Here is a 15,552-nt window from a genome sequence, read left to right as displayed (position 1 = left end):
GTAGCAGGACTTAGAAACCTGAAACATGCAGGATAGTTTCGGATCTTGATGGAGCAGATGATCCGACTAAGGGTTTCGTAAATAAAACCATTCGATAGTATGTTTTATTGATCATTCAGAAACTGCATATTCGTTCGAGATGAAAATTTGCATTAGGATTTAGAATGACAAATTTGAAATCTTATGTTAAATATTATGAGTCATCGCATAACCAGAATCATAAAAAAAATAAAAAGGAAACCAAATTGCATTATATTGATATGAACGCATAAAAATTCAAGAGGAATATTGGAAAAGAAACATTTCCGAGATTCGAATAGGCTGAATTTCTGCATGTACCATATATAGATAGAAAAACCATATTAATCCTTTTGCAAAATTTGTTGCCGATAGCTAATTTTTTGTGACTTAAACATTAAATTTCAAATCCCTAAATGATAATGATTTTTCTTCGTTACTCAGTTTATGGCTTTTTTAATGAAATTCATCATTAATTTTTTTTTTAAATTTGATCCAATCGGAATGATTTCATATGAATAATTCGATTCCTCAGATTACACCTACTTTTTCATTGAATGTGAACGCATGAATCCTGCAACCATAACATATTTTATTCGAGATTCTGATGAAAACAGTATTCTAAATCCCACCTGATTCTAATGTCAACACACGTGTACAGGTGCATGATATAATTAAAACAGATATTCTTGATCGCAACATTTTCACGCCGAACCTCCTAGAGAGGGATTGGATTGATACCTGCTTTTGAAAAAAGACAGGGCATCCTCTCCGTCTTTTAGAGTCTACATCACAGAAAATTGTCACTCCTCTTCTAATGTTTACCAACTGTGGAAGTGACAGACCGACAAAAATAAAAACATTAAACGTTTTCTCCACATGAATCTAAATCGATTACCAATTAGAAATATAACCACTAACTTATCTGAGAGATAAGTACTGGAATATTGATCCAAATAGTTCGTACTCAGGTAGTGCTGTGGGTGGTGACAGTCAAGAATTGAAATGAGGCCTGATTGGATACCAAAGGATATTTTCGTTTATATTGCAGTTTTCACAGGTAGGCACTATTAAAATTTTTTTTTTACCGATTATTTAATTAATACTTGTGTTGCCCTTTGTCATTGAGGTTTTAAAGTTTTTCACATCATTCTTGCCAATATAGAAATTCCGAATGACAATGTTTTCAATTAAAACTTTAATACTTCGAAAAAATTAGCCCTAAGAAATGCTAGAAGATCGAAATAGTATTAAAACTAAAAGGTTTAAAAATAGGTCATTCGAATATCTGAAAATTTAATTACTAATGTTTGTTCGATGAATTTTTTTACTATCGACTAAATTGTTATTTACTAACTTTCCATTTCAATATTTCTCCGAATTTAATCTTCAAATTACCCTCATTTACTGCATTGTAGAATAATATTTTGAGAATTCAAATAAACGTAACGAAATGTATATTACGAATTCGATGCAATTGCCCATGAATATGATTATATTCAATTTAATTTTCAATTTTGATTTAATTATTATTCAAATTAATTCAAAAACAATGATATTTTTACACATTCAATACAAATTTACATCAATGGTACAATTTTATCAATAATAACAACTAAATATGTTTCCTTCGAGCACCTAGATGTGTCATATAATATTAAAAAAAAAATGCAGAAATTATATCTATCAAATCACATCCTCACATCACAAAAATATTTCCCTGAGATATTTATCATTTTCAAATCAATTCAAGTTTTATGCAGGTACACGATAATGAATACTGACAGACAGATTGTTCTGATATTTTTTAAAGAGCAAAATTGAGGTCAATGTTCTATTGATAATTAGAAGATCAAGAGTTCGTCTATGATGATAACTTAAGTGCTAGAGAAAGTATTTGTTGCAACCTTATCTTCATAATAAATGATACCAATTTTGAGACACTGATTATAATTTTGAAAACACTGTCTTGATATACCAGGTGCACCAAATATACCAGGTTCGATGCTATTCACTAAGTTGATAGGACGAAACTGAGATTTATTCCATCTACGATTAAATTGATGGTTGAAACCACAAATTGATAAAATGTTTTTGTATTTTTATCCGGTACCTATATCGATACCCATCGCTTCCGAGTGTTTGTATTTCCTATCGTTTTTCGAAAAATCCTAAAAAAAATATTATGCCTTACATAACCACATATTGATAAAAGGTTTTATCCTGTACTCGAATCGATACCCATAGTTTCCGATTATATGTATTTTCTGCCGTTGTTCAAAAAAGCCAATAACAAATATTGTACCTATGATTTGAACCCAAACATATTTTGTTCGTGACCCATATTCTAGATTGAATTATTACTGAAAAGTATTTTCAATTTGACGACTGCATTCTGTATCATTTGAATGTAATCTTTTATTGAAGCCTCAAATATTACTGAACGTCTTCCGAGCCAATTTACTTTTTATATTATTGGATTATTCGAAATTAAATACTGACAACTCTGAAAGTTTTTACTGGATAAAGCTTATCTGTTAATCTTTCTGTTGGAGATTATTTCAGTGATTATAAAAGCTTTAGGCATGCCATTCTGTACCCAACCAAATTGGTTGTCAATATTGTTTTTTCCACCTAGACGGAAAATCCAATTAATATAATCATGAATAGTTAAATTAATGAGGGTATGAACTATTATAATTACATTACGGAAAAATCACATGAAATAATACAAACTGATATATTTTGATGTCAAGATATGACACCACAAAGTCCTACTTCCAGTGATTTGAAATTAATCCAAACCGTCGATTATCAGATTCGAATAACACAATCACTTCAGTGCTTAGATATTTTTCCCATCAACGAAGAGAACATAACTTCATCCTTTTTTTGAATTAATATGTATTGTATCTGAATTTATGTTGTAATTAATTTGATTTGAATTTTAATTTTTTGAATTTTGAGTAGTGTGAAAGGAAATACAAAAAAAATATGCAGGATATGAAAATGGCCTCACTTTTCTGTACAGATATCTTTAACAGTGATGTTAGATATTTTTGGGCGCTCGTTCACCAACTCATTTTGGTGACCTATCAGTTCTCAAATACGTCGAGCTTTTCTATATGCTATAAATCAATCACGATATACTTGTTCTTTTTGCAAATTTTGAATCAAGAATGAACGATAAAAACGAATACAATTCTGTCCCGTAAGTACCACGACAACTGTCAAGAGACAAACCTATAAACTTGAAATTTTCATGGTAGATTTGCATATCGAATTCCACTAAATATAACATAAATGAGTCCGTTCAAAATTCTGATCTTTGGATAATTTCAAAACTGCTTCATCGACATTTCACATTCAAAACAACAACATCAATACTCATTCAAAATTTTTTGTGGATCGTTTCTGCAAACCATGAATGATTCAATAAAAGTCGAAATTTCGCGATTAAATATTAAAAAAAATAATTTCAAGCTTTGTGCCAAATTTCGGGTAAATCAGAGTAATAGCAATTTGAGGAAAATATAAAAAAACGAACTTAACAGATATGACCGAGTTGAAATTTTGTATGTAGATGAAGCATAACAACTTCAAGTAGCGTACAACATTTCCATCTCAAACGAGTCATCACAAAAATTTTGAACAAAATATCGAGAAAATACCCAAAAGAAAAATATGAGAAGTGTATGATATGCATCTGTCTACTAAAAATACAAATGGTGATATTTTATTTCAGCTCATCTCGGAGTATTCCTGAATGGTACCTTCATCGCTTGGACTTCACCTGTACTGGTGAAACTAACAGAGCTCCACGATAATCCACTGGGCAGAGTTATTACCAACTCGGAACAAGGATGGATAGTATCGATAGGCGTCCTCGGCAACTGGTTTGGTTCCTTCATAAGTGGTATTCTAGCCAAAAACTACGGAAGAAAAACAGCACTTATCATCATGAGCATTCCTATCCTAATATCCTTCGCTATGCTCTTGGTAGCAGATAGCATCTGGATTATACTTCTAGCAAGGATAGCTGGTGGAATCACTTGTGGAGGAATGTTCACCGTAGATCCAATGTATTTCGGAGAAATAGCAGCGCCGAAGAACAGAGGTCTACTGGGTGGAGCAATAAACTTCTTTCTGAATATAGGTATCCTCTTCGTATTATGCATAGGACCGTACACTTCATATTTCTGGCTACATGTCATTCTGATCGTTTGCCCAATCTTCTATATGGTTGTTTTGCTTCTCTTTGTGCCCGAAACTCCGTATTATTTGGTGGAAAGAGACGAAGTGAAGGCTGAAGCTGTCCTGAGGAAGATCAGGGGAGAAAGTGACGTCAAGGCTGAATTATTTCAGATAAAAGAATACGTAGGTAGTAAGTCTGACAACCATAGTAAATTATCAGAAATATTTAATGACAAGGCAACTAGAAGAGCACTCATCATTGGTTGTGGTTTGCTCGTTTTCCAGCAATGCTCTGGAATAGGCGTCTTGATGAGCTTCGGTCAATTGATTTTCGAAGAAGTAAACGACTTTTTACCCAGTGACTTGAGCGCAATAGTTTTAGGCTTCACACAGGTGACATTCAGTTTTATTGCTCCCCCTATGACCGACAAATTTGGAAGGAAAGTTGTTTTGATTGTCTCACATATCGGAATGTCTTTATCTCTTGTGGTCTTCGGCATATATTTCTTGATGAAAGAGTTTGGGACTGTTCATTCGATAGCATGGTTGCCTCTAACGGCTCTAGTATTCTTCAAATTCATGTATTGCGTAGGTGCTGGAACAGTGCCTTTAGTAATAATTGGGGAAATTTTTCCTCAGAACATCAAAGGAACAGCGTCATCTATAACAAATATAGCTTGTTCTGCAACTGCTATGGTACTTTCTAATTCTTACACACTTCTGAAGGTATCAGTGGGAATAGGTTATACTTTCTGGATTTTCGGTGCTACAGGTATTTTCGCAACGATATTTATTGCATTATATGTGTTAGAAACAAAAGGAAAAACCTTGCAACAGATCCAGGAAGATCTTCGAAGGTCTAAAAAATCAGTAATATAGCCCGACAATTGTTATAAACATTTTCACCATGTATGCTGAAGGCTTTCACGGATGAAATGTTGTAATATAGTTACGTTATTTGAGAATTTCTAGCCTTGGTCTTATCGATTCATCTTCTGACATTTCACCCAAAACTGCAATAGGCAATTCCTTCAGATCTCTACAATCTACGACCTATAGAAACTCCTCAGATTCCTAGTGAAGTTGTTTGATTTTTCTGCTCGAATAAACTTTTCTTCGTTCTTTTACTCAATATTTCAATCAATACCAGTCTGCAATGAGCAATTTTTGATTATCAAAACGATAAATTTTCATTGAATTGTATCCTGAAGTATCATTAAACACATTACACATGTATCTTTTATATTAAAAGAAAATTAACGATAATCTGATGTTTCAATTAGATTGTAAACCTTCTTGTTGAAAACAGAAACAGAGTTAATATAATCCCAGTAGGATTCTCGTAGGAATTTTTTGAGACTTATTCTGAGAAGTATTATTATAGGTAAGTTTTTGAAACTTCATATCTTTATTCAAAAGATCATTTCAATAATTCAATTTCAACTCTATGATTCTAAGAGACATCATTAGAAATGAAAATTAGAAGAAATATTAGAGGAATAACAAAGTAAGTAATATAAAATACTAAAAGAAGGATTATGAATGAGTATTTAACTATTCTACGTAAACTAAGTTGGTAATTATTTTATGGTTCACTGATTTTTTGATTGAATATAGCGATGATGAATATTTTGCATTAGAATAAGAAAGAATTATAATACACCCAAGCTTTTTCTACCAAGTCAATAAAGGAAAATGTTGCAATTGAGGTAAAGTAGCACAAGGAATAAATAAGGAATTTTTCTCAGAATACACCTATTATTTTCATCCAGTTTTGGGATCGAAATAAAAATCTGATATCAAACAGTCTCAATTCACAATTTGACACAAATAAAATTGACCGTGTGACCCACTTCCTCGTTATCAAGGAAAATTAAATATCTAATTATTGTACTACAAGATTGTAAAATAAGGCAAACATTCATTTTCGGCTGAACCACATTCCATGTTTACCAACTTTTATCAGAGATAATCGAAAGAAAATGGAATTTGAATAACCGAAAACCCCCTACAGCTTAAAGAGCGGGATTCACTCTGAAGGGGTGTTACGAAAATAGCTACAATAAGTGAAAAATCCCCCATTGTCTTCATACAACGGCAAGCTCCCGCCATCAGAAGATATTGGGGAGTTTTTATTTTAAATGGAGAATCAGACAAGCGGTAAATGGAGCCGCAGCAAATTAAGCTGCTTATGAACGTTTGTTTTTGCCGGATACGATGAAATTGGAAGTGAGCAGTCTGATCGACTTTACAAATTGAAAATTATTTATATTTGCTCTTCTGGAAACTCCTCCATAGATTGACCCAAACTGACTGTTGAATATTTGGAGGATTTTAGATTTTTTTCAGAAAAATTAAAAATTATTAGGTACAACTTTGCTTCCACCGATTTGCAATAGATGGCGGTAAGAGGTTCTGACATAATGTAAACTTTCAACTTTCAAAACCATAAACGCTTATTCGAAAATTTTTTCTTTAAGAAGATTTTATCCGATTCAATTCGAACAAATCACTCGGTAGAGGCCACAATACAAAATACAAATTTCTATTTCAGTGTGTCGATTGAGCATGTAAAGATAGACCCACCAAAAACTGTACTAGACAATCATCACAGACTTCGTAATGGTTTAGGAAGACCTGTATAATCATATTAAGGTGTGTATGTTATTCGCTGAATAGTGAAATAGGTTGGGAAATAAATGGTTAAAAGATAAACATACAACTCACAATATGTTTAAGTTGTCAGTTCAACCGAGCATTAAAATGACTATAAGGTAAAAGGTCGTATTTGATTGTTGATAATTATTCATTATCACTTCTATTCGATAACTAAAAATATTCATCAGTTCATCGCTCTTCAGAATGCCGGAAACATTGCTACCAAAAAATTATTATGTGTTCGTTGCTGTTCTAACAGGTGAATAACATTTGTTCGTTATTGATTGTTTATCAACAACTTGTGATCGGAGATATGTCGAAGTGTTTCATTGACCCATAGGAAAGCTGATTCGCCGGCTTATTTTTATCAAAGTGAATTGCTGAATTTTTATGATAATTCTTTGGTTTGAGAACAAATGAAAATACACATTTATATATTTCGCATATAGAATCAGAAAAATAGTCGCATATCAGATTCTATAAATAATATACTTTCAAATGATTGGATGGTTTTTGCTATTATTATTAGTTTTCGGTAAATATTATTGAGGAAATAACAATCATGCAGCTATTTTCTTTATATTGATAGGATTATAAGTTCATTTTTGGGATCTAACGATGGTGAAAATACGAAAATTTTTCCGGACAATTTTTTTTAGAGGTTTTTCGAAGGATATTGGGATACCAGAGTTTGTTGTTATGACGAAGTATGTACCTTCAGGAAGTAGTATTGATAGTTCCGTAGCTCCGAAATTATTAGTGTCATAATTTTGTTGGAATTAAATGTTTGAAATTTCACTATTCTGGTTATCAATACCTGTAGAATTTTTTGAAATATGATTCTTTGATTTTTTATTTCAAAATCACATTTACGGGCCTTGAGGGGTCAATGCGGTTTACCGATATCATTAACAAATTTTCTAATAATAACTCTTTGATAAAATTCAAAATAAGAAATATACCTAAAAAAAATCTTGTGCACATTTCTACATATCAGTTGAAAATAACACGTCAGCCAATAAGTTCTAGTCCTGGCACCAAGATGGTACTCGAAGTGCCATACATTTTTGTTTTCTCTAAGTACCAAGCTTGAAACGATGCGTGTCAAAAATTCAGGACATGGAGTTAAGTCTGGATCGAGATATTGAAGGTTAGGTGACGCTACATTAGTTGTTGTTAGGAAAATGTATACAAATGGGTTTCGATAAGAGATTGTTTTCCATGGAGAAAAATACTGTGCATACTGTATTATTCACACTTTGCCTCATCGACAACAATGGTTAAACGGTTTGTTTTTTAATTTGGCCATAATGAAGAAGTAAAAAGTTAGAAGAGCGTTGAAGAATATGTATTACTCTCAGTGATGACGAGTAATGTCGAATTTTTGAAAAAAATCCTTTTTTACTGGTTAGGATCAGGACTTGGACTCATTGAGTAAAGTGTTATCTACAAACTAGTACAATGTAATTATTTTTATCCAAACAAATAATGCACTTTCATAACTAGACGAAGATTAATATTTGATTAATCCAGACCCAAGTACCTGAACAATCGTATCTTCATTGATAGTATTTAGCCGGATTTATGAATGTCTGGACGAAAATGTCTATATAAGGAATACAACTGACACCGTAAGTTTGAATGACTTTGCATCATTAATCAAGGTTGGGAAATAAAACTCGCAGTTTTCAAATATGAATTAGCTTTTAGGGTGTTCAATAAAAAGTCTGCTGAAATTCCGGCAATTAAAACCAAAATGATTTAACTGCTGAAATATTTTTCTCATTTTATGACTGATATACCTGATAAAATATCAAAAATTTCATAACTTTCTGTAAACATTGTAACTACATTTTCTACGGCAAAGTCAACATGCTACGCTATAGATGAAAGGTGTATATGGCAGGGATCACTCAGGACCAAACTGATGATTCCACCGGTGATCCCGTGGTACGAAACACCTCATCTTCAAAATCGGCTGAGAAAGCCTCGCCAAAATATTATTGAAAACATCTATGCGGATACGATTCTCAGTTTTTCATGAATGAAAAAAAAAAAAAAGATTTTGAGAAAATGCTGAAATATCAGAAAACACTATGATAGAAAATACACTCCTATTTCAAAACACTAGTTTACTTTTTCTCGAAGAATAATACAAATTCAAAAATAAGTCATAAAAGGTAAACTAGTTGAAGTAGAACCTTGTTTTGTATTTGCAAAAATGATATCTTTACCCGTTTGAAATTTCATAATTATGAGTAATCAATCCCTATGAATATGGATTTTTCAAAATTTTATTCCTTGATTTTTCGTCTTAAGTTATCATGGATTGAAATATCGAGCTTATATCATAAATGTGGTATCACAATTAATATCTGTATCAAATTCATGGTAAAAGCTCCCAAAGTTTGTGAGAAAAGCTCTTAGTGATGTAATTTCTATGTAGAGGTTGAAGAATTTTTTCTTTGGACTATCATAAAGATAATTCACATCCGAATCAAACGTTAGTATTCAAAATTATTCAATACACAATGAAACAATTGAGATTCTGGTACTAAATCATAACATGCCACCGAATTACTTATTGAAATTTGAATTATAGATGGAATTAAGTTTCATAACACAATACAAGAGGCGGAAAAGTGTTTCCTTCAAAGGTTAATAATTAAAACCCTTCTTGTGTTATATTACTATTTCATGTTTTCAAAATGATTTTTTTTCCAGCTCAATTCGGAATTTTCCTCAGTGGAGTATATTACTCTTGGTCCTCTCCAGTGCTGGTAAAATTAGCAAGCTTAGATGATAACCCCTTAGGCAGAATCATTACGCCATCGGAACAAGTATGGATATTAACAATAGGCGTGTTCGGAATGTGGATGGGTGCCTGTTTAACCGGGGATCTCTCCAGAAGAATTGGAAGAAGACCAACTTTGATAACAATGACGCTTCCTCTACTAGTGTCTTTCGTTATGTTAGCATTCGCCAAACACATTTGGTTGATGTATCTAGCTAGAGCCTTGGGTGGCATAACCAATGGAGGAATGTTTACGTTGCTACCGATATATTCTGGAGAAGTAGCCGATCCGAAGAACAGAGGAATACTTGGGGCTGCTCTCAATCTCTTCCTCAATGTAGGACTACTATTTTCCTTTTGTCTTGGCCCGTACACCACCTACAAGATGTTCAATCTAGCATTAACCTTTTGTGCGTTATTATATACAATCCTCATCTTGTTGATTATTCCTGAATCTCCTTATTACTTAGTGGAAAAAGATGTAGACAGAGCCGAGAAAATACTGAAAAGACTAAGAGGACAAGACGATGTGAAGCAAGAGCTGAAACAAATACAACAATACACAGAGTTAGAGGCGGGAGATAAGGGAACATTCTCTGAAATAATCAAGAGTAAGACAATCAGGAAAAGTCTCATAATCGGAATTGGGCTTTCGTGTTTCCAACAATCTACCGGCATCAGTGTCATCATGGGTTTTGGCCAGATGATCTTCGAAGAGGTAGACGGTTTTCTATCCAGTGATTTGAGTCTCATAGTGCTCGGATTTTCGCAAGTCTTGTTCGGAATTGTAGCCCCTATATTCACTAACCGATTTGGAAGGAAGAGTCTACTCATTTCTTCGTATTCAGGGATTGCGATTTCTCTGATTTGCTTTGGAGTTTACTTCATTATGAAACAATTGGATGTATCCGTATATGGTATATCATGGCTCCCTTTGACATCTTTGATCGTTTATATGTTTGCTTTTGGTATAGGCGCAGGAGCAGTAACATTTATTGTAGTGGGAGAAATATTTCCTTCAAGTGTGAAAGGAATCGGTACATCTGTCGCCAATATTTTGGCATCTATAACAGGTATGGTCCTTGCAAATGGATATACAATATTCAAAGAATCGATAGGTATTGGGTTCACATTTTGGATCTTAGGATGTTTTGGAATTATAGCATCCATTTTTTCTGCCTTCTGCGTTGTTGAGACTAAAGGAAAGACATTGAAAGAGATACAAGAAATATTGGACAAAGCTGAACGTCGCAATATACAACCAATTGAGTTATGAAAATCTATGAACCTCGAATTTTGTAGGTTTTAATTAATTTAATACTCGAATGTCCATATGTAAATAGTGAATCATAATGATTTAAGTTAATACTCAATATTTTCAATTAAAATTTTTAAAATTCTTTTTTTTATATTATTATTCATATGTTGAAGATAATTAAGTATTTTTAAATGAAAAAATTAGTGGAAATGTTATTTTTTTTAAGATTTTCAAATTTTTACCTTTATCATTGCATAGGCGTTGACTTACTGGAATTGGAATTATTATGGTAAGATTTTTCTGGTTATTTCAATGACGATTACAATACCTTATTATGCCAGTCTCTATATTGTAAGGCTTTCTATGGAGCACGAAGAGTTTAACGTCAATCTTGCCATGGTCATATAGATCTTCTGGCCTTTTGCCTATCAAACATGTGTAAGACATGATCAGGTAGAAGGTTGAAGGAATTAGCTATTCCTATAACTGCTTACTAGTTCAAAATTTTTGCCAAGTTAAGTCGAAAAATTCCAAGACTTCTGGCTTAGGCATTTTTTATGCCACAAAGTATATAAGTGTGTTTTCAAATTAGAAGTGAACCTTGAAGGAGGAATTTGTATCACTCATTTGCTGTCGATTGAGTCATATTCATTGATAAACGAAAATCAACAGTTTCCGAGATATTTGAGTTCTGGTGTTTTTCAAAGAATTTCTCACTTTCCTTCACTTTGGTTAATTTTTCTTACGTTGACCAAGTTTGATATAAATTTTGGATTATTTTCATCAGAAACTGATATGATATGTATGAAAAAAGCAAAACTATTTTCTATTAGATGTTGAATAAGAATTAGTATGTTTTGAAAGTTGGTATATGAAGAAAATAAAAGAAATTTCTGATATTAATTTGCTTGCTACTTTCGAATTCCACAATTTATGTATGACAAAATTATTTGTGAAACTTGTCGAATCCCTTCTCCATTTCCTAAAAAAATTTTCGTTTGAATTCAGGTACCAGTTTTGTTTCAGCAGATTTTGATTTGAAAGAGGAAAGAAGCAAAGGAAGGTAAATAATGAACTGAATATTTTTTAATTGCAATCAAACTCAAAATCTCAGTAGAAAATGTATTCATAAATTATGTATGAAATGACCGCCACCATTCCTTATACAAAGACGTGCCCTCTTTCTTATTTCTTCAGTTGTTACTTTCAGCCTGAAATTTAACTTCAATATTTTCGCTGCTTCGTCTATTTTAACGGTATTAGATCCGGCGTTCTCGCTGGCCACGAAAATAATCCAAGATTATATTAATATTTGGTCAACGTAGAAAGAATTAACAAAAAATGAAGTAGGTAGGGTGAGTAATCTTTTAAAAATCAGAACTCAAATATCTCGTAAACTGTTGATATTTGGTTATTACTAAATATGCCTCAAACGACAGCAAGTGAGTCAGACTATTAAGTCCTTCAAGGTTCACGTTTAATTTGGAAACATTTTGCATTATTAACCAAGATAAAAGTGTTTAAATTCTACATTTCCACTGATTCGATTGAGGCAGTTGGAGAGTTTTGTTATTCTTCTCACAAAAAAATAAAAACGACTTAATGTCAACCGTGATTTCGTCTATCCTCATCAGCGTGAGAGCAGATCAGGAAAGAAATATCAAATATTTATTCGGCAAGCATTCGAAGCCAGTTCTCGGAAGGTAGACTGTAGGAGGCACTCGAAATCGTTTTCATATTTGAACATTTCACGAAGGGCTGAAGAGCAAGATTCGCAAGAGACTCGAGTCCGTCGTCGGGCCATTTTTGCTATTTGTTTGTATCGGATCTAATCATATTTCCGTAATATTCCGCGAGGGAAATAAATAAAAGAAGTAGGATTCGGAAGTTGGAACTGAATACCTTCCATGAAATATTCACATCCTCATCGTTCGACGAATATATAATGTAAGGTGCATGTATACATCTCAAGATCAAAAATAAAAGGATCTCCCTTTGGGATCTTTTGTGGACTATACATCTGAATAAATCGAAGGGGAATTGCCTTGATGCTATCGAATAAGCTGCAAAAATAATTGCAGGTTGTAGAGAGCTTTGACTTACCTTTTGTGTGGGTATATATATTGCTTATGGATGAAGGCTCACCTGGAACAATGAATCCTCGTTAGTATTGTTATGAATATAAATTTTTATCGTTCTATAATAGGTAAAGGCACAAGAGTTCTTTTATCATATAAAATTTTTTATTTAGGATTAGTGTATCGCTTAGAAATTCAATGAGAACAGACGATACTGATGAAGAATGAGGTAAGCTCTGACGTCCAGAACTTTTGAATGCTCGTCATTCGTTGGAGACCATATAATTGTTTGGCTTATATTTTTATTTTGATATAATGATCTGATTTTTTGTGGTTCTGTGGAAGCTAATAACACGATGTTTTGAACGTAGCTTGAAATTGCAATTTAAAACACAAACGCAAAATTTCAATGTTCAATATTCTACAAGAATATTCTGTGGTTCTGATGATAGATCGATATGTAGATTATTTATTTCAAATTGAATTTTACACTAAGGAAAACATAAAATGAAACAGTGTCCTTAAGTAATTCACAACTACTTAAAATAATCCACTAAATAATACAGTTCAAGATTTATTAAAAATGTCTTGGTTTTTGATGTGAAGAGTCTGTAGTTTTGTATTGTATTAATATCATTCGACAAACTGTGGATGATTTCAATGCACATATAGGATGGTATTTTTTATGCAAGAGATAACTTATTATGTGGATAAATATTAGTCGAAGAGGCGTCAGCATGTAGGCGACTATCAAATTGTCAAAGTATACAGGGTGTTTCCAAATTAGATGTGAACCTTGGAGGACGTTGTAGGATGGCTCATTTGCTGTAGTTTGAGCTATATTTAGTTATAACCAAAAATCAACAGTTCACAAAATATGTGAGTTCTTGTGATTTCTGAAAGATTTCTGTCCTTACTTCGTTTTTCTTCAATTTTTCTACGTTGACCAAAGTTGATTATAATTTTGGATTAGTTTCGTGGCCAGCGAGAAATCCGGACCTAACAGCGTTAAAATAGAAGAAGCAGCGAAAATATTGAGAGTAAATTTCAGGCGGAAAGTAACAACTGAAGAAATAAGAAAGAGGGCACGTGCTTGAATAAGGAATGATGAAGGTCATTTCAAACTTAATTTATGAATACATTATCTACTGAAATTTTGGGTTTAATTGCTATAAAAACTATTGAATGCATTACTTTCTTTTCTTCGCTTCTTTCCCCTTTCAAATCAAAATCTGCTGAAACAGTACAAGTGCCTGTATTCTAACGAAAACTTTTTTGGGAAATGAAGAAGAAATTTGGCAAGTTTTTAAATAATTTTGTCATTCATTAATTTAAGAATTCTAAAGTTGCAGGCCAATTTATGAAAGAATTTAACCATTTTTTTCTACATATACCAACTTTCAAATCATACTAATTTCTATTCAACATCTAATACAGCATTGTTTTGATTTTTTCCTACATATCATATCCTTCTCTAATGAATATAATTCAAAATATAAATCAAACTTGGTCAACGAAGAAAAAATTGATAGAAAATGAAGCAAGGTAAGAAATTTTTCAAAAAACACAAACTCCAATATCTCGGAAACTATTGATTTCCAGTTATCAATAAATATGGTTCAATCGACAGCAAATGAGTCTAATTTGGAAACAAACTGTAAAATACATCAGCCAATATTACAATGAAAAGTGACTTATACATTTCATCCAACTGAATGGATAAATTGGAAGCAACCAATAAATTTATAAATTAGCAAGTATTCAACAAGTGGTTGATGGTTTCTTCTACTCTACACTCACATAGTGATCTTTCAATTGAATGCTATTACTTAGCAGCATACTATTGCAACGAACATGGTCAGTCGATTTGAAATACACCAAATTTTTCTAAGAAGATTGAAACCTGGAAGGGTCAACATGTCTTACGCATGTCTGGCATGGGGATACGCCGAAAGACGCATCTACAGAGACTTCAAGTCGTGCAGAATACGATCTTTAGACGAGCCGTAAATGCACCATGCAAACCTTCTTGTAAGGAAGGCTTGCGACTATGATGAAAAAGCTCACAAACACACAAACGACTGAAGATGGCACTTTCTAGGAAGTGTGTGTTGAAGCCCAACCCTTACTGGTACAGAGAATGTGTAATGATTACACATACTTTCTGAGTGGCATATTGCCACCTGCTAGCGCAGATCAAAATAGCTCACACGAGGTGTTCTACGCTTGTCTAGTTATCTTTTTAATTTTTATTTTCCCCCAGACAATGAATTTACTGAGTATCCATATTTGTCCATCGTTCATATTATATATCATACTAACATATAGAGTGTGTGGGTCCTTAAGTCAATTTAGTTGGTGAAACAATAATCAGTGATAGCCGAGTTAATTAACCGTTCTCATAAAATGCACGTTAATGGATGTACTTTCATAATTCATGCCTTTCATTGCCCCCTCGTTTTCAACTCTCCCGTTAACACTGAAGTTGCCTTCTCATGTAACTACTCCGTTTCTGGTTTTTATCGAAATAACCAAACCGCACCGAGACAAAA

At 32.8% G+C, this 15,552-nt stretch overlaps 3 protein-coding genes across 3 annotated transcripts in view; 2 read left to right on the top strand and 1 right to left on the bottom strand.

Moving 5' to 3' along the window:
- LOC123673787 overlaps window positions 1-15,552 on the bottom strand; it is a gene marked incomplete in the record, with an annotated part of 335,142 nt that overhangs the window by 214,309 nt on the left and 105,281 nt on the right.
- LOC123673789 (facilitated trehalose transporter Tret1-like) lies at window positions 692-5,478 on the top strand. Its single transcript, XM_045608471.1, has 2 exons — window positions 692-1,078; window positions 3,764-5,478. The coding sequence occupies exons 1-2, from the start codon at window positions 1,024-1,026 to the stop codon at window positions 5,089-5,091; spliced, it is 1,383 nt and encodes a 460-aa protein (XP_045464427.1). The 5' UTR covers window positions 692-1,023; the 3' UTR covers window positions 5,092-5,478.
- Window positions 6,980-10,966, top strand: LOC123673788 (facilitated trehalose transporter Tret1-like). Its single transcript, XM_045608470.1, has 2 exons — window positions 6,980-7,129; window positions 9,595-10,966. The coding sequence occupies exons 1-2, from the start codon at window positions 7,075-7,077 to the stop codon at window positions 10,938-10,940; spliced, it is 1,401 nt and encodes a 466-aa protein (XP_045464426.1). The 5' UTR covers window positions 6,980-7,074; the 3' UTR covers window positions 10,941-10,966.

The sequence above is a fragment of the Harmonia axyridis genome, chromosome 2 (assembly GCF_914767665.1).
Source record: "Harmonia axyridis chromosome 2, icHarAxyr1.1, whole genome shotgun sequence".
In the NCBI taxonomy this organism is placed as follows: Eukaryota; Metazoa; Arthropoda; class Insecta; order Coleoptera; family Coccinellidae; genus Harmonia; species Harmonia axyridis.
The sequence above is the reverse complement of the archived record's forward strand: the minus strand, read 5'-3'. Positions and strand labels throughout refer to the sequence as shown.